The sequence below is a fragment of the Syngnathus typhle genome, linkage group LG3, assembly GCF_033458585.1.
Source record: "Syngnathus typhle isolate RoL2023-S1 ecotype Sweden linkage group LG3, RoL_Styp_1.0, whole genome shotgun sequence".
NCBI classification, from domain to species: domain Eukaryota; kingdom Metazoa; phylum Chordata; class Actinopteri; order Syngnathiformes; family Syngnathidae; genus Syngnathus; species Syngnathus typhle.
The window spans coordinates 18,497,891-18,522,221 of NC_083740.1; the positions used below are offsets into that span (position 1 = coordinate 18,497,891).

Consider the following 24,331-nt stretch of genomic DNA (forward strand, 5'->3'; position numbering starts at 1 on the left):
GAGCTTGTCGGTAGAGCGGGCGTTAATTAGCAGAATTGTACAATAATTCGTTCTTTTCTCTTATCTTTTCAGTCCTATCACCCCACCCCCTCATCTCGCCTTAAATTCTGTGCCGTCAAAAGTTGATGTACAAATTTCTATTCGTTGTTCAAGAATCTTTTCCATATCGCGGAGCCTCTTTTCTCTGACATCTGTCTCTTCTCATACCTTTTTCTCTAATTCGATTGTCCTTGGGTTGTTGACTTGAGCTTGTTTTCTCTGTATTATTCTTTGCTTTCCTCCCACTCTGTCCCCACGTCGCCCCCAAAAGCAACCCCCGCCCCCCCTGTATTTGTTGACACATTGATCTCAGTTCTCGCTTTCAAAAACCGTTCCGCCAATATATTTCTCCCTGCTTTCCCTGCCCTTTTGCCTCATTTCGTCGAGATGAGTGTTTTCATTCTTTTATCAAAAGCTTTGATTCCGTCCCTCTCGTGTCATTCTTACAGCCGCCACCCCTCCCTTTTTCTTATATCTCGCTCAATGGCATTGTTGTTTTCAAATACATCTCTAGTCTCAACCAAGGTAATTGGCTCTTCAGTGTTTCGTTTTATGTAGAGAGCACTTTGTTTGCCACCAGAGTTACGACAGATTGGCTCCTTGGCTACCATGGTGACCAGACAACTGGAGTTGCACGAATTTTATGATCTCATTCTTTATATTATTATTAATGAATATTAGGAATGTACAAATACAACAAATACCGGATATTGGGATCAGGAAGATAGCCGGACTTATTTCAAGTTATCGGTACTCAGCGCTAACTGCGGCGGATACTGGTCACTTTACGATCACGGATTAATTTAAAGGCATACATGGGTATCTGCCAGATGCCCTCTAGCACCTGAAGCGTAAGCCCGTACGGGCAAAGGGTCTGGTTCTCCCGGGTGCTTAAGTCAGGAAAGGTAAGCAGTTCCACTTTTGGGGCTGTGCAGGTTCTCCTATTGACTCCTATAGAAAATGGCAAGATTAGATGGTTAGATTTGGAATGTTTTGGGTTTTTTTTTGACAGATGTGGGTCATGAAATCCATAGAAATGTGTGTGGCTGGAACAAAGGCAGGCTTATTGCTTTTTCAACTAATGGAACAGATCCAAATATACATTTAGTCATGAGCACAGTCCTCGGAATAAGTTACTTTTATTTTATTTGTCAAGTACAGGATGCAAATACACATGCTCCTTCAAAGTAGCCCATTGGATGAGCCGTGCACGTCACTGGGGACAATCAGTATATACCGTTTTTTTTTCATGTATAATGCGCAAAATGTAACTAATTTATTGTCCTAAAATCTGTGGCGCGCATTATGCATGGGTACAACAATTTTTGAAGAAAATCTCCCTCGAAATAAAACATGGAATCACCTTTCTTCTTGTTTGTTGTCAATCGCGCATCGCATTCAGCCATCCTGCCCAACACTTAGTCAGTAAAATCCATAATTGACGACACATCGTTTGATGCGATGGTGCAATCCTTGATGGTGTGTTATTGTCAAATATTGTTTGTTTTTTAATCTCCATCGCAGACCGGATATCATACGGAGGCCGCCATGACAGTATGCGCAGAACGGATGCGCAAGACACGTCAGCTATATAAAGAGCGAGAGTTCAGTTCTCTACCTATTAGTTTCAATTCACAGTTTAATTAGCAGTTTCAATCAGCAAATAACAAAATGCGTATTACAGGTCGGTCATATTTTATTTCACAACACTTTGCCTTGTTCCTTTCCTCTCTGCTGTTCACTTCAAACACGCTCCATACGAACACAATGCTCTCGTATCAGACACTTGCTCGATCACCTGCTCGTTTGCTGTCACAATGTACCCTACACAAATCCGAAACATTTCTTCGCTATCGAGTTTGCTTGCCCATGATACTGACCGGCAGAATAACATCCGGTTGTTCCCAAAGATTATCTTTTTTCTGAAATAATTTTACGTTTACGGACTTAGGTAAGAGTCAAAATTTGAGTGCGTATTATACATGGGTACAGGCTTTTTTCCAGCATCGACCTGACATTTTTAGGGTGCGTATTATACACGGGGGCGTATTTTACATGGAAAATCACGGTAATCCATAGGCAAGTCAATTTCACGTTTAAAAGTATGAAATATATTTCAATTGGATCTCAATGAAACTCTCGTCTCAGGAAAACTTTACAATGCAGGACTCACTGCAATGGGTCACACATCTTCAGTGGTTGCATGCGTTTTCACCCAAAGTGTGCCCCCATATTCTGTATTGATAGCACATGTTAGAAGATAAGTGTCATGAAAACTGACTCATTTTTTTAAAAACACACGCAAAGCCTTTCAGGGAACATTGCCTGCCACCAGTGTGGCTGAGATGGGCTGCTACCGCACGTCATCTAACGACAGTTGACTGGCATGTGCTTTTGTAACAAGCTTGCTGATCATTGACATGACATGACATGGCTTTAGCATTAGCATCTAGCTTCCAATCAGGTAAAGCCTTTGACCACGACTAAAAGTTTTAAATTAGGCAGGGGTTGCTGTCTGGGCTTGTCGTGAACATCCGTTTTTAGACCGTTGTAATTCTCAACAATCAGTCTCGTATTTGTTTTTTTGTTTTGGTTTTTATTGTTCAGACACTACAGGTGAATTAAACTGTGAAAAACTTGTGTTGCCAAAACTAAGGTTGAATACTAAATGTTACCTGAAGCACTGTTGTATTCATTTTAATTCTTTCCACTTCACTGTATTATTTGAATAGAACATTTCGATTGGGACTGGCCACTGGATTATTTCTTTCATATTATTTCTCCATTTATTTAAATTCACTTCATTGTGTGTTCTATCCACATGTACTTTATGAGCAAACAATCTGAGGAACCTGCCATTAATTCCAAGCTCTATTTAGTATAAGTATAGATCTTTCTTTAAAATTACAGGTAGCACTAGGTGGCTCCAGGTTGTGACCGTTATTGAGGAATTTTTTTTTAAAGCACAAGAAAGTGTGTGGTGCTAAACTTCACCTGACAAAACAATGATGAGTGTGTTTCACTTCTCCTTTTGGAGAGCAACACCAGGCATTTCATTACAAAGTCCCACTTTGCGTTAATGCTGAAACATTTTTGTTTTGTCTCCTACTGCACACTTCTGTCTCACACTTTGTCCATCTGTTCTGCTGAGTCGGGTGATCACAGGGAGTCCATACATCACCTCACCACCTCCCGTGGAACAACATGGTGGAGAACGGATTGGGCTCATTTCAGTACGCCAATGCATTCGCTCTCTAAAACACACAGTCTTTTAACACCACCAGTAGCTGATAGCAATGACAGCAAATTGGGTTCTTAGGCCCATTTGTGCTATACCTTTTGCTCACATTATATGCTCACTCATGTCCTTGAAAGTGCATTTTTGGTTAGTTTTGGGCTCACACTGATAGTTGACTGGAAGATTAGCCTTTTCTATCATTGGGGGGGCAAAAGTAAACTAAATGAAATATAGAGAATTGAAAGAAATACTCTGGATTGTGCAAAATGTGGGAGGTAGGGAGACAGCCAGATAGATGAGTAGAATGCAATAATGTGGTAACGCTGCTCTGGAGTGGAAGTATTTCTACACCCTCATGCTTTTAGTCCCATGCCTACTTTTTTACAGAAGATTTCATCATATTACCGAAGGCCATTTTGGCTCTTTGTGGATAATGGGCTGCTGTGGAATTATTGGCGATGCTGGCTTGGAGTTAATGGTCATTCTCCGGCCGTATGTCTCACTCTCTCTCTGTCTCACTCCCGCGTGCTAGAGCGGGAAGGGTAAGGAGCAGGAAAGATTAATGGCATACATAGATGGGCAGTCAGGGGCGATGGAGATAGCTGAAGGTGCAGCTTGTCGAGAAAAAAAACCCAGCTCATTCTAGAAGACAAAAGAAACTAAAACAACGTTGTGCTGAGTGGATTGTTACGGGTGGTGGGGGCTAAGACAGTTTATCTTCTAATACAATAAACGGAAAGAAAGGAATTTTAAGTTACGGTGACTTGGCACAAAAAGAAATTTAATACATCCATTAATTAGTCTGTTAAAATTGTTGATAGGTGCAGCACACACGATTTTGAATGCAAACATGGCTTTCCGTTTGCATTCTCTTCATTTGCATGCATAGGCTATAGAGAAGTCTATCTCGTCGGATGATGGCAGAATGCAGGGGAAGGTGGGGGCAGACAACGAGGGGGGGTGCGGGGATCAAGATGGAAGGAGGCACGGCGGATAGATGCGGAAGAGCGAACAGTGATGTGAAGAGAAGGAGAGAGAGAAAAGGAGTGCCTAAAGAAAGACAGGAAGCGAGAGATGGCGAGGTTGAGGAGGAATGCAGCAGGGAGGCGGGGAGGGGGAGGCTATTGCCCTGAGACCACAGCCAGAGTGAGAAAAAGAGAGAGAGAGTAAAAGAGTTATAGCCTCACAGCAGCATCTAATGGCTTCTCTGGAGAGAGAGAGCGAGAGGGAGAGGAGGGGAGGAGAAGGACTATGACAGAGGCAGAGACACATTTAGAGAGGAAGAGATGGAGGGAGGAACAAAGAGAGGTAGTGGCTGCACGGCCAACCGAAAAAAAGGGAAGGGCTAAATAGTGAATGCGAGGTTATCAAACTGGGGATGATCAGTAAGGATAAAATGGAACAATCTTCAATGTAGAAAAACTAAAAGTGAGAGAGGGAAAAATAAAAAGTGAGAGATGTATACTGCTATGATGAGGCTGTTGAAAAGAGCCTTGGGGTTATCAATAGCAGAAGGTGGACGGCCAATGAAGGAGGAAGGGTGGAGCAGGGCAGAGAAGCAGCCAGACAGATGCGAGTGATAGAAGAAAATGGAGGCGCTTCATCCATTCATTCAGTCAAAATGGAAATGAATGATGGGCAAGCGGCAAATGATAAGAGGGGGAGGAGAAAGAAAAACAAAAAGAAACCTTGGACATAACATTTAATGAAGAAGGAAATTGAAAAGAAGCCTACTTCCCTGTCCTAACAAGGCAGAGGAATGGAGGTAAACAGAGATGTGAGGACGGACACTCACAAGTATTTTTCTACCTCCACTACCAGCCGTGTAATGACACTGATCCCGCAATTCTCCCCGGAAAGAACTCAAATACTTGCCGTGTGTTAAGAGCACACACACAGCGTTTGAAATCTCTTCCCTTCTGTTTAATGCTACCTCTAGATGTAAACTCGCTCCGAGTCGCTCTGTATATTTCCCGCCGTACGCATACTAGCAATGAAGCGGGCGATGATATACATAAATGCTGCTCATACAGTACAAAAAGGGGGAAGAGGCAGCAAAGAGACGAGCAGTCCACCTGCTGCGGCTCTGAGATGGATCTCAGATGTACCTTTCTCAGCCACCATAATTAGATTACATACAAACACATCAATCTCTCATTGGCTCTTCCAGTACGTCCCACGCTACCGCCACACACACACACACACACCATGAACGAAGCTGAAATGCGTGTACGTGTCAGGCAATCTTTCAAACACACGTTCGTTTCCATGGTGACCGTTTCCAAGGGGATTTACTGTAGCACCTGGTCCCTCTTCGGGTGGTGCATTCATTCGCTCGCCACGAGCACTTGACGGTCACCAATGATCTCATCCTCTCACTTTGTTCTCATTTTCTTCTCCTAGCTTCCATCTCGAAGATGACTTCCTTCACTCCTCTGTCCTTTTAAAGTGTACCTTCTGTCACATCTTATTCCCCTCAATAGTCGGCTTCGTAAGACGAGAGCACGTCCTCTGCCTATCAGTAAAATGAAAGAATACTTTTATCAGCATATAATTAATCAGCATCAATTCATCATTTCCTCCACTGATGAGTGTGTCTTATCTTCTGCCTGTGTGTCTGTGTGCATGCTTTGGCGAATGCACGGAGTACAAGCCATATATATTACAACTATATTATGAATAAGGACAAAATAAGGACAAAAGGACAAGACCGGAGGAAAAACTGGCAAAATTTGGTAAATTGCCCATCTCTAGCTGTTAATGTGTCGCTTTTTGAGACAATCTCTGGGTTGATTGAGAACAAGTACTTGGCAGTGGTTTTGCCACAGGCAAGCAGGTAAAGCAGTCATTTGCATCAATCCTCCCCACATAGCAGGCTAATTTCAGCGAGACGACAAAACCAGGGTGGAAACTGTGCTATAATCTTTTTCTCCTTTGGGTATTTTTGGTAAACACTTTCGAGTAGCTATTTTAGAATCCGAATCTTTATTGTGATTGTATGTTTTCAAATCCGGGTTTCATTGCACTGCACCGTGTTGATTCACTTATTGGCAAAGGATTTGACCCCGTTTACTGTTCTCTAATCTGAGTGTGTATAGTTACTTCCAAACTGTTTTCCTAAGCATATACACTCTGTGTGTAGTTCAGAAATAGGCCAATTCGGGTTTAGAGCCCAGAGATGTTAGAGATTAAACAGACCACTGTGGGGAAGAAGGCTGCTCTCCAGCAGTTTAAATATAACTCTCTTTGGGGAGAAACTGACTATATGTGAGAATGAGGAGGTGGTGTTAGGGACAGTGGGTGACTTTGGCTTCATAGAGTACATCTTCATGTCCTTGTTCTTGTACGTGTGTGGGTCAAAGTGGTGGCATCTTCACACGTGGAGTTGCAAGGCTATTTGAATATTGTCAGGTCTGACTGCACCATCTGCTCACCGTTGATGTGTATGTGGTGATACGCTATGTCGCGTGTTTAGTGAAGCTATCTGCAGGAGCAGCAAATTTGGGCATCAAAGGACACAAATGTGTTGGGTTTCCTCAAGTTAGTTCTGACCAGCACATTTCATACTTCATGAAAAGCTCAAGCGCAGAGCGCCTCACTGCAGGACACTTTACATGTGCTTATTATAGTTGAATGTCAATCGGTGTAAAAATATTTCACTCCCAGTCTCTTGCCCTTGCACAATCAAATGTTGCTCATCTGGACTTGGGAGACAGCCATGCTTGTTGTCGCTTCATAATGAGATGCACAGTGCTACGATGCATTTCCTCCAACTGTCCTTTTGCTCTCCGTACAGTTTGGCTTTTGCTAATTTGTTATAATGGCATTACCATTACACATTGTTTTGCATGGACTTTCCACAAATTATGTGCAGGTGTTTCTACTGTCTGTCCTGCATGACATTTCATTGTAGTTTTTATACAGAAGAATTGTATTGTATGTATTTTGCAGTCTTCTATTTTAAAGTTTCCACTGTGCAATCACGTCAGGTAAAGCAAGTCTAGTTATTTGATTCTTAAAATTTGCAAGTTGTCCCGTTGGAGGTTGCCACAGCAAGTGAATTGCATGATTTGTTGTACGCCAGACGCCCTTCCTGATGCAACCCGCCCATTTTCGTGATTCAGACTTGGTACCAGCAGTGGCTGGATATTGGGACATTGGCTGGGAATCAAACCCACACCTTGCAAATGAAAGGCAGCAACATTTACCCCAACACTACCAGTGCATATACTATCATACGGAATAGTTGTTTAGCTTATTCAAAAGATTGTTCATTTTTGTACTTTAAACTATATCAAACTAATAAAATATCCTTGTTTTCCTAAATAAGTTTCACTTTTAAAATGCAAAATGAAGAACAGCTAGCGAGCTGCAGGCTGAGAGGAGCCTGCTCTGCCCCCAGCGGACGAGAAGGATGAAATGTTAATTACCGTTTTTTTCCGTGTATAGTGCGCAATATTTTACTAATTTATTGTCCTAAAATCTGGGGTGCGTATTATACATGGGTACAAAGAAAAAAAATTTTTTTTTTTTTAATTTTTTTTTTTTTTAATTTTTTTTTTTTTTTTTTTTTAAATAAAGTCATGGTACAACAAAACCAACAACAGGACTGACCGACAAAGTCGTGGAACAAAAAGACAGGGTGACATTACCAAAGACAGGAACAGAATGACAGTAACACATGCAATGATCCAACGGTGAGCGAGGGGCAGACAGGACTTAAATACAAAACACGTTACATCGATTGAGGTGACACAGGAAGAGCGGGGTGACACGAACAGAAACTATGGCAACCTAGACACATAGCAAAACTGGGGACGAGACATGACAAATCTCCCCCGAAATAAAACTCACCTTTCTTCTTGTTTGTTGTCAATCGCGCATCGCATTCAGCCATCCTGCCCAACACACTTAGTAAAATTCATAATTGACGACACATCGTTTGATGCGATGGTGCAATCCTCGATGGTGTGTTATTGTCAAATATTGTTTGTTTTTTAATCTCCATCGCGGACCGGACGTCATACGGAGGCCGCCATTACAGATGCGCAGAACGGTTGCGCAAGACACGTCAGCTATATAAAGAGCGAGAGTTCAGTTCTCCACCTATTAGTTTCAATTCACAGTTTAATTAGCAGTTTCAATCAGCAAATAACAAAATGCGTATTACAGGTAATATTTTATTTCACAACACTTTGCCTTGTTCCTTTCGTCTCTGCTGTTCATTTCAAACACGCTCCATACGACCGCAATGCTCTTGTATCAGACGCTCGCTCGATCACCTGCTAGTTTGCCGTCTGTCACAATGTACCCTACACAAATCCGAAACATTTGTTGCGGCTCCGAGTCACGACGAGGGGCAAGTTTTGGTTTCCAAGGGTGTTTTTATTCCTCTTCAACGTCTCTCCCATACAGAGCCGCCGTGTGCGCACGGAGCGCGGTGGTGCGTTTAGGGGCAGTCGGAGAAATCAACGCCAACAAAAAAAATGACATCCAGCCTAGTTAAGACCATACCAAAGACTTTAAAAATGGGACCCATTGCCTCCCTGCGTGTGTGACGATCTTTGGGACTTAAAAAAAAAAATTAAAAATTAAAAAAAAAATTTTAAAAAAATCATAAAAATTGGGTGCGTATTATACATGGGTACAAGCTTTTTTCCAGCATCAGCATGCCATTGTTAGGGGTGCGTACTATACATGGGGGCGCACTATACACGGAAAAAAACGGTACGTTAAAGTTTTTAAGTTACGAGCACCCTCACACCCTTAAACAATTTCTTTCTGAATATCTGTTACGCTTAATAAATGTTACTTCTAAAATGTAGAATGAAGTATAACTGGCTAACAAATTCAATAACACATTTGAAAACGCTTCGGAGTTTCTGAACTGAACGTCGATCAAAAGTGCCGTTCGGTTATTCAGAGTGCTCTAAAAACAGAGTGCCGGTGCGCTCCATCGCGATTTCAAACAGGGACGCATTGCAGGTATGAATGGGTATGCGACCGGTTGAATGTGAGACTTTGTAAAGCGCTTCGAAGACCAAGGTGTTGATGAAAGCACTATACAAGTGCACTCCATTTGCCTTTTATCAGTCCGACGATGGATGGATGGATGGATGGACGGATGGACGGACGGACGGACGGACGGACGGATGGATGGATGGATTAATGAATAATGGCACAAGGCCGTGAAAAGTGTACTGCAATAAAGCGAAAGCTATTTCATTGCATTAGCCAATAGTACTCTTGGAATTTATTTAGGTAAGTTCAGAGGAGTCTTGAGTGACATCCCATTCCTAATCAAAAGGTTTCAATATGGTGTCGGCCCACCCCATGCAGATACAACAGCTTCAACCCTTCTGGAAAGCTGGCCACAAGGTGTAGAAGTGTGAACATGTGACCGTTCCTCTAAAATTCCCCAAATCTTGTTAGTTTTTAGAGCTTGTGCCTCAAGTGCGGCGCATAAGCAACTTGACACGGTCCCCCATGGCCCACTCGTGGGGACACATGTGCATCCATACATCTAGTTTTGAACAAGCACGACACATAGAGCCAACCACCCATCCTTGCCAAGTCTGTTCGTGTATGGAATATCATTTGTTAACAAAGTTCTTTTTTTTAATGAAAATTTCATACCTCAGTCCAAGTGTTCATAACTAAAGACATATGCAATTCGAGAGTCCACTTTTAATAGCCTCCAGAAATTGTATGATTTGAAATAAAAATAAATACATTGAAAAATGTAAAAATGAACATAACCATGATTCATTTTTCTGTGTAAGATAGGAATGAAATGAACTACTGCCTTCTTCACCACACACAAATACACACACCCACATCTGCATGCAATCACTCACTGACACACACACACATACGTGCACACAAACACACAAGCACACAAATACTATATCCCAGCTTGCTTCACATGTAATGTAATTGACTGTGCTCTGTATGCCTCATAACCCAATAAAATTGACAGCCTCCGCCACACACAAACACATGGTGCTTGAACAAACGCATGCACACACACACACACACACACACACATGCAACCTGTAATGCATCTTTTTTCCACCACATCCTTTCTTCCTTTCCTGCAGCAAATTGGTAACTTGACTTGTGTACATGGCAGCCTCAGTAGGCATTGACCCATTTCTGTTGCACAGTGCAGAAGTGCCAGAATGTAGCTACTGTCTGTGGGGACAGACAACAAGAGGTAAACAGACAATTGAGATAACTCGTATTTTATAATATTCACGGCAAATGTGACAAAAGATTCCCAAGCAGAATATTTACATGGAACAGATTAGGTGTGGGATCGTGAGTGTGTGCCAAGTGTTGTGAAGGGCAACCGTAGCTTCTGATCCAAGAACCATCTGGTCCTTGCCGCAGCAACTGTTGCTTTCTTCTTCTTCCCGAGGCCACCGTTTTCTCCTCCTTGATCTTCTCCCTCCCTCACTCCACCTTGCACAAGGCAGCTCAAATGTCATCTTCCTCCTGTCATTTGGCTGCCTTTTTGACATGCAATTGTATGCTTGTTTGTCCTGCATCGGTTTCCTATAGCCTACTTATATACCACGTAAACACACAACAACGCAGACGCCCAGGGGCCCTGTGTTTTCCAAACGATTGAAGAGGAGCAGTGAGTTTTCAATGGTGGAGCATTTGGAGAGATGTGAAAAAAAAAAGGGTTGTGCGTGGGGGAGACGGCGGAATCGTAGATCAGAGCAGTCATGATTGAGCCATCTGCTAAGAGACCAATGACACACGCACGCGCACACGCACACACAGCTGTTTTAAGGTCACCAGTGCCACCTGTTGGTCACCTTACGAAACTACTCCGCTTCCCTCCATCTCTGTTGTCTGAATGTGGTGCACCGAAGGAAGACAGCAGCGATAGTCGAGACGCGCAGCTGAAAGCATCGATCAGTCTGGTGCGGCTGTCTGCACCATCTGGAAACAACGGTTCTGGTTTCTGCACCGGGTTTTTGTCATCTCCGACGCTTCAATACAGTTTAGGAGGCTGAAACCTAATCCCGCATCTGCTGTCTTCCTACACCTGCAGGTGCATGTGCTTTGTCATTGAGTCATGCGAGAGACTGTGCTGATGCATTTGGATGTGTACAGATGTCACTTTGCCCTCAGACACCTACTGCTTCCCTTCGTTGGGCTAAACAATATCCAGTCATCGAGCTTTAGGAAATTCATACAGTAAATGCTCCCCCTGTGAGCCAAGCATATTAGCATATGGCTAAATGGGGAAGGAAATGCTCTTTATATGCTAATAAGGAGATAATATATGCAGTAAGGACCAACCACCATTGCTCTTGCGGAGACTCAGGATGATGTGGCTAAAGATACCTTTTTACGCTTTTATGCAACAAAGCGGCTGAATTTATGCGGTGTTGTGACACTTTTGGGTACCTCCCTTTGGAGACATCTGTTTGGAAGATACAAAATATGCACGTGTTTGTATACAATAGGTATAGCGATACATCAATACCACTTCACTCAGATGAAAGTCATTTGATCACTCACAGATAGTGATTCTTGATCATTCCACTTAATGTTGCAATTGTGATTTATTTTTATTAAATATATTTCAAAACTTTTCTGAACATGGCTTAAATGTCACCAAATGTAAACCTTTTTTGCAATGACAACTTGTCATTACGATATGACAATGCTAATAGAAGGAATCCCATTTTACAAACCAATATGAACTAGAAACAATAAATAATTTCAACAGTGATTGTATATTGTAGTGTGTGTTCATCAAAACATTTCAATAGTCCAGATGTAATCTATTGTGAATACTGGACTGAAAGAAATAAAGACATTCAAGTGTTCCTTGATGCAGCTTATACATCCGTCATGTATCTGCCAGTGTAAATAAGAACAGCAGATGCAATGAACAACAAGCCAGGGTTAAATACATGACAATACATTAAAAGTAACATAGAAAGAAAATTCAACAAAACTGTGGCGTTACAACGCATGGTCAACTGCCAGTTGGTTCAAAATTTAGTTCAAAGATCCGTTTGGGCAGTTCATGAATGCTACTATGAGCACATTAGCTCACACAGAATATGAAAAGCGGATTGTCATTTTACCACAGGGCGCAATCAAATATAATAGACACAACCCATTAAAAAAAAAAAAAAACGATGACCAACCAGGTCATCCCCGTTCAAGTGACGGAAAAAAAACAATGACCAACTAGGTGATACAAAACAGGAGTCCATCGCGCCGCGCCGCCTTTTACCGCACCTTATACATTTTCGAAGATGCAAAGTAAAAAGAAAACATAACAGAGGGGTGGAGAAATAAAAGACCAGACTAAGCTCCTGTAAAGAGAGCACAGTATGGATTTTGAGAAAAATCCTCAGCATCAAAGGACTGTGCGGAGCAGCCGACATGGCTTGAAAATCTAGGTGCTTGTGAGGCGCCAGCCACCACGGCAATCCGCCTCTGCCTCCACCAGGGGAATTTCAGGAGAGTCCCAAAAGGCCAGTCCATTTCAGGGCCTAGTCAACCCCCACCTCACCCCCAACCCCGACAACAACTTTTTGACGATTAGTTTGGTGCGTGACGGCCACCGTTCACACTCCACCAGCCTGTCAATGAATATCCGCGGGCCAAACGTTAGTCCCAGTATGTTGCCAGTTGCCACCCATGACTGCCCTCAATGGAACTGACAATTGCCTCTTTCCGTATGTCTCTCCAGGAGCAAGGTGTAGTGGGTATGTCCCGACCTCCTGGCGCCATCCCACCTCCACACCCTGCCGGCGGCGTGGCCTCAGGAGTGGGCCCTAACCAGGGGTCAGGTCCACCTCCAGGCTATGCGGGAAACCAGCAGCAGGCAGCCATGATGAAACAGATGATGGCGATGGAGCAGGAGAAGAGGGTACAGATGCACATGATGGAGCAGCAGAAACAGCAGCTCTTCAGAGAGCAGAGGCAGCAGCAGCATCAGCAACTCCTGGCCGAACAGGTGAGCTACACTAAGTGGAGACCCATCCATCCATTTTCTGAACCGCTTAGTCCCCACGGGGGTCGCGGGTGTGCTGGAGCCTATCCCAGCCGTCATCGGGCAGCAGGCGGGGGACACCCTGAACCGGTTGCCAGCCAATCGCAGGGCACACAGAGACAAACAACCATTTGCACTCGCACTCACACCTAGGGACAATTTGGAGTCTTCAATCGGCCTACCAAGCATGTTTTTGGGATGTGGGAGGAAACCAGTGCCCGGAGAAAACCCACGCGGGGCCGGGGAGAACATGCAAACTCCACACAGGGAGGGCCGGAGGTGGAATCGAACCCGCATCCCGTGCTAGCCAGTGCGCCACCGAGCCGCCCTAAGTGGAGATCCATGACATGTTATCATTTTGGCCTACATTGTTTTTTTCTTCTGTACTGTGTATTTTTGTCCATGAATAAGAGCAGCTTATCCATCCCCTGATGTTCCCCACTGTTGTCTGGCTGCATGTCTAATTACCCTCTTCACCACTTCCTTTTCATCTCTGCAGCATGTGTGCACGCTCATGTTCATGTTGTTGGCCACATCCCACCTGCTGTGATAATGGGCTGTTTTCTTTTTACTTCTCTCTCTGTGAGTGAACCAAGTGTTAACCAGTCTTGGACTCTGAAGTCACCGCCCACCATGTTACTTTTCAATTGGCTCTGCAAAAACATACACAGATGTACTTAAATTGTGGTCTGGAAGGGAACACCCCGCTGAGGTTTAGTGTGTCTCTTCTGAATTACGGAAGCGCGCACAGCCCACGCAAACACAATGCTTCTGCTTCCGAGTTAGCACTGGTCAATCTGTCTGTGCCAAACATCTAAAGATGTATTACACTGCAGTCCAAGTACCAAAGTCTGGCTTAATGTCTCTATTAATTTTGGGGGACTCTCGATTTACACATACTAATGAAAGAACGCACATGCGCAGACGAAAAGCACACGCTGTAAGTAACTCCACGAGGATCACTTTGATGAGATTTCAAAACATCTTACCATAGTGTGTACACCACATCTGCTTTTAATACACTCTGCTAATTTGTCTTTTGATTTATAATGTTTATTTTATATGACGTTACATTGCTGTGTGTGTGTTTGCGTAGCTCCAACAGCAGCATCTCCCAAGACAGATGGGCCAAGGCCAGAGGAATCCCTTCCCTCAAGTCAGTCAGTATCAAGGTGAATAACCAACATGAGCAAACATTTCTACATGTATTTAACTACACACCGAGTCCAAAGAAGCAGTTTGTAATCAGACATAGATGGTCTAAACTCAATATTTACAAAAATACCTCATTAGTTTTAGAACCAATGGTTTGCTGATCCCCTCGATGTGTTTCTATCAATTATCTATTTGATTATTTCGCCTCCCTTTGTGTGTGTGTGTGCGTGTGTGTGCGCGCGTGCGTGTGTGTGTCTTTTAAAAAAGAGAGAGTTTTCTCCTGCTCTGCCTGTTACCACGGCAACTTGTCTGTCCTGGATCCCCCAGAGTTCCGGTGAAGTCAGAGAGATGGATGAGAGGAGTGAAGTGGGAGAGAGGATGGAGGGGGGTGGCAGCAAGAAGAATAGGTAGATGATCTGGAACGTGGAGAGGTTGGCATGAACGACAGAAAGTGACAGAGAGTGGGTGTGAGGATGATGGGGAGATGAAGACTATTCGGTGAGGAAGGTGCAAATTCGGGATGAAAGTCTTTTGTAGCCATCAGAGAATATATAACTGAAAGTCCAAAAGATATCGAGTAAGCCACGTGGGCCTGAGTTGTTTCCCGACCATTTATCTACGGAAGTAAGTAAAAACAGTTAGTCTCTTGTCTCGCCTCAAATTTCAGTCATGCTCACGTTTAGTATGTCTACAATTATTTGTGCCGTACGTCTACTCACTGCACAAATCCTGAGAGTGTGATCCTCTTTGTTCTCGCACTGTTACTGTTGCACGCCAAGCTGTGAGGTGAGGGATTAGTGGAATGATGTCAGAAGTGGGTTTATTACAGGATTTAGAGCAATTTCCACGCTAGAAGACCTCGACAGGAAAGAAAAGTGTGGCTAACTCCGTCGTAGGAGTTGAATTGAATTCATACTGTTTAAAGATGAAGTATGTTAAAGTGGACCAAAATACATTTTGTAAATGACGATCTGGAAACCTCAAACTTCACTGGAGCATTATTCCATAGATAAATTATTCATGCATGTAATATCTGCCTTTATATATTTAGTGAATCTTTTCTTAATCTTTAAGAAATGCAACCAGAATGTTTTCAACTGATTAAATTCACTCACCATAGCAGTACTTTTTAGTTGTCACCACCACCCTTCTACAAAATGTCCGTGTCTTATAAATGACATTATGTGGTTGTCAATTATTATTGACCATAGTGCATGTTATGTATTATTTACAGGTCCTCCTCAAGATCTGGCATCTAGGAGCCAAGCTCTCCAGAGTATTCGGGCTGCACGGCTTCTCCAACAGCAGCAGCAGAACCAGCAGCAGATGGTCCAGATGAGCTCTGTCCAGGGCCAGGGGAGCTCCGTAGGACCCCAAGCTGACATGGGCCTACCCTACAGCACCCAAGGGTCTAACCAAGGTTCCCTCTACGGGCTCAACACTTCCATGAGCCAAATGATCCACCAGCAACAGCACCAGGGCCAAAGTGTGCAAGCTTCCCTCGGTCTTCCGCAGCAGCACAACCCAGTTGGAGGGCAAAACCGGCAGGCGGGCGCAGGTCCTGGAGTTGGAGGTATGCCCGGAGCAGGTGGCACCGGAGGCTATGGAGGACAAGGGATGTTGATGAATCCCATGGCCCAGCAACCCCTCAAAGGCCCAACTAATGCCAAAGCCCAAGCACAAAGACTACAAAGTATGCTGGGAGCAGGCGGTGGTGGCAGCCACATGGCCGGGGGAGGCTGGCCACAGCAACAAGGACAAAGTCTACAAGGCATGGGAAGGACTACAGGAGCAGTAGGGGATAGGGTCGGGTTTGGCTCCGCCCAGGGCTACGGAATGCAGCCAGGTCAACCCCCACGAGTGGCCAAGCAACATTTTCAGGGGCCGGGCCAAGGGATGGCCCAGGGGATGGACCCCAGGGTGGGCAACCCGGCAGCGGGTATGGGTGGCCCAATGGGTGCTCACATGGGCGGTCAGCCAAGGACCAACCAGTCCCGGCCCATGGTCATGAGCCAGGGATTAAACCAAGGAGTTTTGGGTCCAGGGGTGGCTGGAATGGGGGCGTTTGGGCCAGGCCCCGGAGGTCCGGGCCTAGGGGCTGGTGGGGGGTCTGGACCCTACGGACCTGGGGGTGTTGGTAGTCAGACGCCGGGCTACCAAAGGACAGCCAATCAAGACATGTCATCCTATGGATATGGGGGCGGGCCCTCCAGTGGAGGAGCCTTTGGATTGGGGGATGGATCAGGAGCAGAGCTGGACTCGAGTGATGGTTGGATGGAGGAGTTTTTCCCCAGCCAATAGCCTAAAAGAAAACTGGAGACGAGTTTTGACTGGATCAACTAAACATTTCAAGATGCAAATGTTGTCCAATGTTAACTGTTGTCTGTGTAGAATCTCAGTCACACCGCAGGAGTGCAATTGTGGCAACTTTGATCCTTCTTGGCTGTCAAATATTTGTTTTCCCAAAGGGATTCTTCTGTTAGGAACCTTAGGTGCAGAGCTTCCTACATTTGTCTCTTTGAGGTTATCACATACACAGGGTTGGAATCGAATGTGGCAAGCTTTGGGTGAGAGATCTTATAACCTCCTCGTCTCTTTGAACGGACCTTTCTGATTGGACCTAAAGCATATGGCTTTTTTCAATATTTTGACACAAGGGTCCTTCACTTTGGACAGCAGACTCTGGACCCAGAAAGGATGCCCTTCTAAGTTGGGCCATGCCTTTGTGTAGCTAGCACCGCATAAGCATTTCACAAGAGCAACAAATATGGCAACTCTGCACCTAAGATCTAGAAGTAAAGAAGCCTTTTGAATTCAAGGTGAAAACAACCAGATGCCAATTCAGAGTTCCTGTGTTGGGCGTGTGTATGTGCACTGAGAAATCATTTTGTCTTGTGCAAGAGCGTTTTGAGCCGTAGCTTCAGCACATCAGATTGATGGAAGGGAAGAAAAAGTTGCCCTCAAGACAGCAGTTTATTTGTGTTTGTGCCACCCAGCTCAGTGCTTCACATCTCTCTACTGTGTGAGGAGCTGAGAGGGAGTCCAAAGTACTCCCAATCCTGCCATTTCCTGTCTTCAAAATGTGCCCCCCATACACACTCCAACACGCACCAATAATTCTCCCTTCATCTCACGCTCACTCTTTCCATTTGATCTATTTGTTGCCCCCCCACACATCTTTCCCACCCTTTCTCCAGAGAATCATTCCTCGCTCTCAACACTCCTTTCGCTGTTGAAATTGTGAACATCACAACAGAACAAATGATGTTCATCTCTTTCGCCGCACAAGTGAGAGTCCCTGCCCTCGCCTGTTTTTTTGTTTTTTGTTTTTTTTGCTAGGCAACTGGCTTGTTTTTTCTTTGGAGGGAAGGGGGAGGTCCTGTTTCTGTGCATGTCTGGGGATGACAAGCATCCATGTACAGTAGAAGAACACAAAGAGAACGAAGGAGCTAACAGGCAGCTAAGGCTAGCACATGCACATTCAGTTGTTTAAATTGACGACACATGAGTAATCTGCGAGGACGCGTGATAGGTTGCCGACATGAAGCGCTCTACCTGCGTGGCACAAAGCACATCGCATGCGTCGGACACAGTGAAGGCGAAATGATCACTGGGCACTGAATGTATCCAAGCACCACAAGTGACTTCTTTTATTTAAAAAAAAAAAGACGGAAAGTGAAAATTGCTCTCATCAAGCCCCCCCCCTTTGTCCTCGCACCACAGCCTTTTCTTCCATCGCGTCACATCCGTTTGCTACCTTGCGGCTTTCCTTCACTACTGCGCGCTGCAATGAAACAAATGCGCTCCGACTTAATGGTGTCATACTATAAACCTACTGTGAAGAATTATGTCGTCCCCTCTCTGGTGCTTTACTAGAAAAATAAACCACTGCTAAACCTTTGGGATTCATTCATTAGATTCCGTGATTGCTTGTTCTGCCATCTCGTAGAGCGTCGTACAGTTTATGAGCTTCCCAGGTGAGAAGCCTGAAATTTCCATCGCTTTTAGGGTTTGAAAATCAACAACAACATGTGGAAAAATGTCAATGCTTTTAGGGATCTTACCTCCTCCTTCCATAATTGTATCATTCTGTGGCTGTGCGTTATTGTGTCGTCAGCTCATCGGTGTGAATGTTTGGAGGATGACGCCGTAGTTAACAAACCAAAAAGCCTTCTTCCCTGTAAAGGAACTCCATGCCCATTACTGCTTTTGTTTTCATGGTTGTTGGTATTGTGTGATCTGACCCTTTAAATAAACACCCTAGAAGAGCTGGTGACTTTTTTTTAATACCTGCAAATGAGGTTGTGTTTTATTTTTGTCATTGTTTGGGGAGTTGAAGTTCTCCATTTGTCTATACCGAGTTTGACAATTGCTTTATTTTGTAGCAATTTTATGAGGACATTAAAACAAAGCCTTTACTTGAGCCTTTCTTGTGAAAAGTAGTCAAACTTCAGTGTTGGTGTCCAAAACTTTGCAAAGAACTCCAAGTAGGCTTCAATGACAAATAAACCAACACTGTCAGAGCACTAAAGTAGGTTGGCCTTTGTGAGGTGGTGAAGCGCTCCTGCGTCACGCTTAGGGTTAGTCTTGTCTTCTTTAAAGTGAAGGTTCATCCTGACTTTGTTTATTCGCTTCAGCAAAACAAACTTCCTGCAATTATCATTGTGTTCTGGGACCAAGTCTGTAGACAACGTTTTGACAAAACAAAAGAAAAAAACTATTGTTAATGTTTAGTTTTGTGTTATTTTGTTATTTTGTTTGTTTGTTTGTTTGTTTGTTTGTTTGTTTGTTTGTTTGTTTGTTTGTTTGTTTGTTTGTTTGTTTGTTTGTTTGTTTGTTTGTTTGTTTGTTTGTTTGTTTGTTTGTTTGTTTGTTTGTTTGTTTGTTTGTTTTTTTACTGGTGCTGACATACAGTATGTGATTATAAGAAAAAAATCTATATATATATATATATATATATATATATAAGGTAATGGCTATTTGTAAATATGTTTTTACAGGTTTAATTACATCAGATAACAGAACAGTCTCTACTCTGTAAAGAATTACTGTTTGTTGGCCAATATAGAGAAGTATTTTTAATTTAGACTTTTTTTGTTTCATAATTAACCCATCTGAGCTATGCCATTGCACTTCAGACAATGTCTTACTACTAATTTCTATTGTAAACCTCCTTTTTTTTGTTGTTTATTTAGTTTGAGAGTTGACTGTTCTTAAGCAGTGCTTACTTCTTTTTACTCTGTACAGAACTCTGAAACTGTAACAAAACAGAATTACAAAAACTTTTTTGTTTTTAAAATATAATAAAGAGAATGTTCTCGCTGATCATAATCAGTTGTTGTTATTTATTTCTTGATCTATGACTTTGTGGTCTGCAGAAGATTCGATTCTTATGAAGTTACATACAGTTGAAAGACGGATACGTGAGCCTTTTAAAACAAAGGCCCACGGGGCCACAAAAAAAATATTAAAACCAATCTTTTCATGGATAAGGGAGTCCGACCAGCTAAACAAGAGTTAAGAAAAACATTGGATGATAAAAGATTGTTTTTAGGGTATTTTATGGCTGATTTAATACACGGGTCCAAAATAAACCGCTAACACCACAGATGGCAGCTGAAAACTAACAATCCAGCAAGGTTAAAAATATATATACCTGGTTACATTTGTCATAAAACATGATCTGATCTTCATTACAATAGACAAGAAAATAATAATAATATCACAGAAATTACAATAAGTTTGTTTATTACATTACATGGTTCACGTCTCACCATACAGAATGCTGACCTTGCTGATATGTCTTGCAGCCATGGATCAATGACGACAGCATGTGTATCAAATGCACTTGCGGGAATACTAGAAGTTGCTTGTACCTCTGCTGAGGACATCGTGGTAGACTTGCAAAGTGTGGTCTATTTCTGGTTTTGCACATTCTGCATGCCCTGGAACTTTGTTGCATTCTATTAGTTTACCACCAGGTGGCACAGGATTCTACACGTTCTCACTTTACCGTTTAGGAGCATCAAACGAATGTAAAAGATAGGCAAAGGAAACATTTTTATGGTGAATTATTAAGGGTAGGAAACAATTCAAAGTTATCAGTCCCTGCACAAAAAGGTAGTTGCCTCCAAACCTAACAACTGGTTGGTCCCCCCTTCGCCTCAACAACTGAAACCTTAGCTATAACCACAGATGGGAAATGCAGGTCCAGAAAGTAAAAAGCCTGCCACAATTTGGCTTCTACTCAACTATGAATGAGTTTATTTACCGTATTTTCCGGACTATAAGGCGCAACTAAAAACCTAAAATTTTCTCAAAAGCCGACAGTGCGCCTTATAGTCCGGTGCGCCTTATATATGGACCAAATTCCTAAATTTAAACAGGCCTGAAGCATTGTGTCATGAAATCAATCATAAGTGGCCCACTGAAGACTATGAATCATGAATCAAAAGACTATGGATCATTATTTTGTGATTATAAAGTAATTTGTTGCCTCTGAAGTTGAAATAAAAAAGATAAAATTGATTTGGATTAAAAATCTGACATGATGCATTAATGGTGCGCCTTATAGTCCGGTGCGCCTTATATAAGGACAACGTTTCAAAATGGGCCATTCATTGAAGGTGCGCCTTATAGTCCGGTGCGTCTTATAGTCCGGAAAATACGGTACCTGCCATTTGAGTAGAAACACATGTGGCTAAAGACAAACTGTGGCAGGCTTTTTACTTTCTGGACTGGAATTGCGCATCTCTGTCTTTTGCAATGTTCATGACTGTACTACCACAACCATGTTTGAGTGTACATGTCCTTTTCCGAAATGCTCTGCTACACTTCCAGATCTAACGACACTCCTTCCAAAAAGTTCAACTTTTGTCACCTCAGCTCATCAACCTTTCCCCAAAAATTCCCCCAAACGTCAATAAATCATTCAGATGTTCTCTATCATTTGTTTTATTGTCTGAAAGTAAGACCTTAAAGGCCTTTCAGACAATCTTTCCGAAAGCTCAGAGCCCATTTGTCCGTTTTTGAATACTGCGCATGCGCACGTCCCTTCTCCCCACCTGTTGGTTTTAGGAAACGCCTCCACACTGACATCCGCAAGCGCCATATTTGAAGTTGTGTATACAGTCAGCAGCTGACTCGAAGTTATGGGACTACATGTACAACTACAGCCATTAAACAACCCTACTAACCCATTACTTACCCATTGTGTCTCAATATAGCTATATGATTCAAGAAGGCCGTAAAATGAGTTATTTTCTCAAAATATACAGACAAACATACCTGTCCACAACAGCTGTTGGCTAACAGTGCATCACTTCTGATTCCCTTCTTCTCCTTCAGTGCACACCAACGCAAAAACGAATCGCCAAGAATAACTCGTGTGTTGTTTTGTTGTTCAACCATTTTCCTCCTCTTCTCAACGACGTCAAAATCAGGTTTTCTTTTGCAAGAATTTTATTTTTATCTAACCTTTATTTACCCAGGCAAACAATTAGGTTCTTAATTGAACCTTCATCTAGGGTGACCAGACGTCCTCTGTTTCCCGGACATGTCCTACTTTTGCTACCTATTAAAATGTCCGGGGGGGATTTCAAAGTTGTCCAGGTTTTTCTTTGATTGCCGTCACCCACTCCAGCGCTGTCACCAACAGTTTTTAGGGCCATATTGTTTTGCAAGATCACTCATACGCACTCCACGCTCATGTTTTCTTATGTTTTCTTGTTTTAATTGTCAGGAAATCATCACCATCTTGGGACGCTAACTGACGTCATCTCGACGTGCCGCTGTCTAGTGGGATAACCATGATGACGTTGTATGTTGCCAATTGACCGTATATCTCCAAAGAAAATTTGGAGGTTGACTTCCACTTTGATTATTCTGTCAATGATAGCACCGATGAACCTATGACTGTTATTTCACGGACCACACAAAGACGCAGAAGGGATCCATCTTTTCCTAACACCTTCCTTTGCGCTCTGTCAGCTGACTTGCCTCCTCACTGCAACCACCTTTATCTACCTTCCCTCCTCCAGTCACTGCTAAATCTCTCTTCTCTTCACAGTATAGCTTCTTTTTTCTCCTGTACATACCCGCACATCCGCCATAGACGCCCTGTTCTCCCATCTGACGTTGATAAATGGAGACTTGCAGCGGTAACAACAACATTACTCATGCTCAATAGCGACACCATCTTGGACAGAGAAAAACGAGATGAGGGGGGATTCTGAAGGACAGCAGGGTGATGGGAGTTGGGGGCGGCTGCTGCTGGCAAAATTGTTCATTGCATTCCCACACCCAGAAACATGCTTATAGACAACCAAGAGGTTCATTACTGCTATGAAAACAATAATCGATCAATCAATAAACAAAAAAATAAACAGATGAACGGTTTAAATTCTTCAATCATGCACACAAACCCAATGAGGTCAGCTGAAATGTCAACAACAACAAAAACTAGAAAATGCAATTTCAGGAGAAATTGCGCGTGAAGGCAAAGAAGCTGAATAAATTCTTGGGCAATACTGCAGATTGATGCTGGAATGAGTTGAGTTACTTGAGAAATGTAGAAATGAGAAGTGTAAAGTGAGATTTTGGAGAATTTGGCGTAAATTTCAAAATTGAAAATTTGGAAGTTGTGGAATAGGTAGGCAAATGATGAACAGTTGAAATGGGTTGAATCGGTTGAAAAACGTAGAAATTAGAGCAAATGTTGAATGCCCCAAAGAGAATGAATGGGAATTAAAAAAAAAAAAAAAAAGCGCCATTTTTGGTCATTTGGAACAAAACAAACTACAGGTTTAAAAGGTTCGCTTTGGAATTCTAAAGTTGAAACGGGTTGAATCGGACAAAATTGTAAAACTTAACGCAAATCTTGAACACACACGTGGGACTCGAACTTACAGTGTCAGCACACAAGACAAGCAAGTGTACCCCTAAACCCATCAGCCACTCCCTCAAATATTTGTCACAATAGCCAAGTTTCCATGAAACGCCAAAACTCAAAATTATCTATAAAATGCAAAAGTTTGGATTCAACCACCGCTCACGGCTATGCGACCCTGAGGACGCCCGATCTTGGAAGCTTAGCAGGGTCGGGCCTGGTTAGTACTTGGATGGGAGACAGCCTGGGAATACCAGGTTCAGTGAGGGTTTTGTTTTTTGTTTTTTTGCTCGTCAATCGTTAAAGCAACTTTTTACAACACCCATCACGTATGGCATTCGGAAACTGCAAGCCTAGTTTTAACTTCGACATTGAAACTATAACCCGAGTTTCAAACCTACATTGATTGCGTGGTGTCATCCATACCATTGTAGTTCCGTCTTTCACCGCTAGAGGCCAGACAATATACAATGAATAAAGAGCTTGGCTCCCTGTGAACTCCAAGCAGCATTCATTATTTGTAAAAGAACCCAACACAACACATTGCGCGTCCATGTAGGGTTTTCCCCCTTTTCATGACATTTACTTTGATACAGCAAAATGCAGATCGCAATGAAAAATTCGTGCTACCACATAAAAAGCTGTCAAAAATTTTCTTGCCACTTTTTGAACTTCCGTGCGCAGGAAAAAAAAATTCTCTCGTCATTTTGGTCCGATCGTGCAACCTCAGCGCGCCGGACCCATTGTTGTAACAGCGCCGTCGCTGACCCAAATAGCAAAGATTCCAAAATTGGAGCTGACATCCAGGCTGGAGAGGCTTATTTTCGGCATTTCCGTCCAACCGCGCAACTGCAGCGTGCCAGACGCATTATGACTGCGCCGTCGCTGAAACTTCGAAAATATTCGCATTATCAAACAACTTTTCTTAAGTGCAAATATCCCTGCAGCAGTTAATAATCAGTGCAAACTTTACATCAAGACA

The 24,331-nt window shown here is 43.1% G+C and overlaps 1 protein-coding gene across 1 annotated transcript in view; it reads left to right on the forward strand.

Annotated features, from left to right (window-relative positions):
• The window catches only part of maml3 (mastermind-like transcriptional coactivator 3), a 104,601-nt gene extending 84,808 nt beyond the window's left edge, over window positions 1-19,793 (forward strand). The window contains exons 4-6 of the mRNA XM_061274526.1: window positions 13,005-13,271; window positions 14,404-14,479; window positions 15,697-19,793. Of these exons, the coding sequence (XP_061130510.1) occupies window positions 13,005-13,271; window positions 14,404-14,479; window positions 15,697-16,763 (1,410 nt within the window). The 3' untranslated portion in view covers window positions 16,764-19,793. The remainder of the gene's footprint in view (window positions 1-13,004; window positions 13,272-14,403; window positions 14,480-15,696) is intronic.
• Window positions 19,794-24,331: the final 4,538 nt, after the last annotated feature.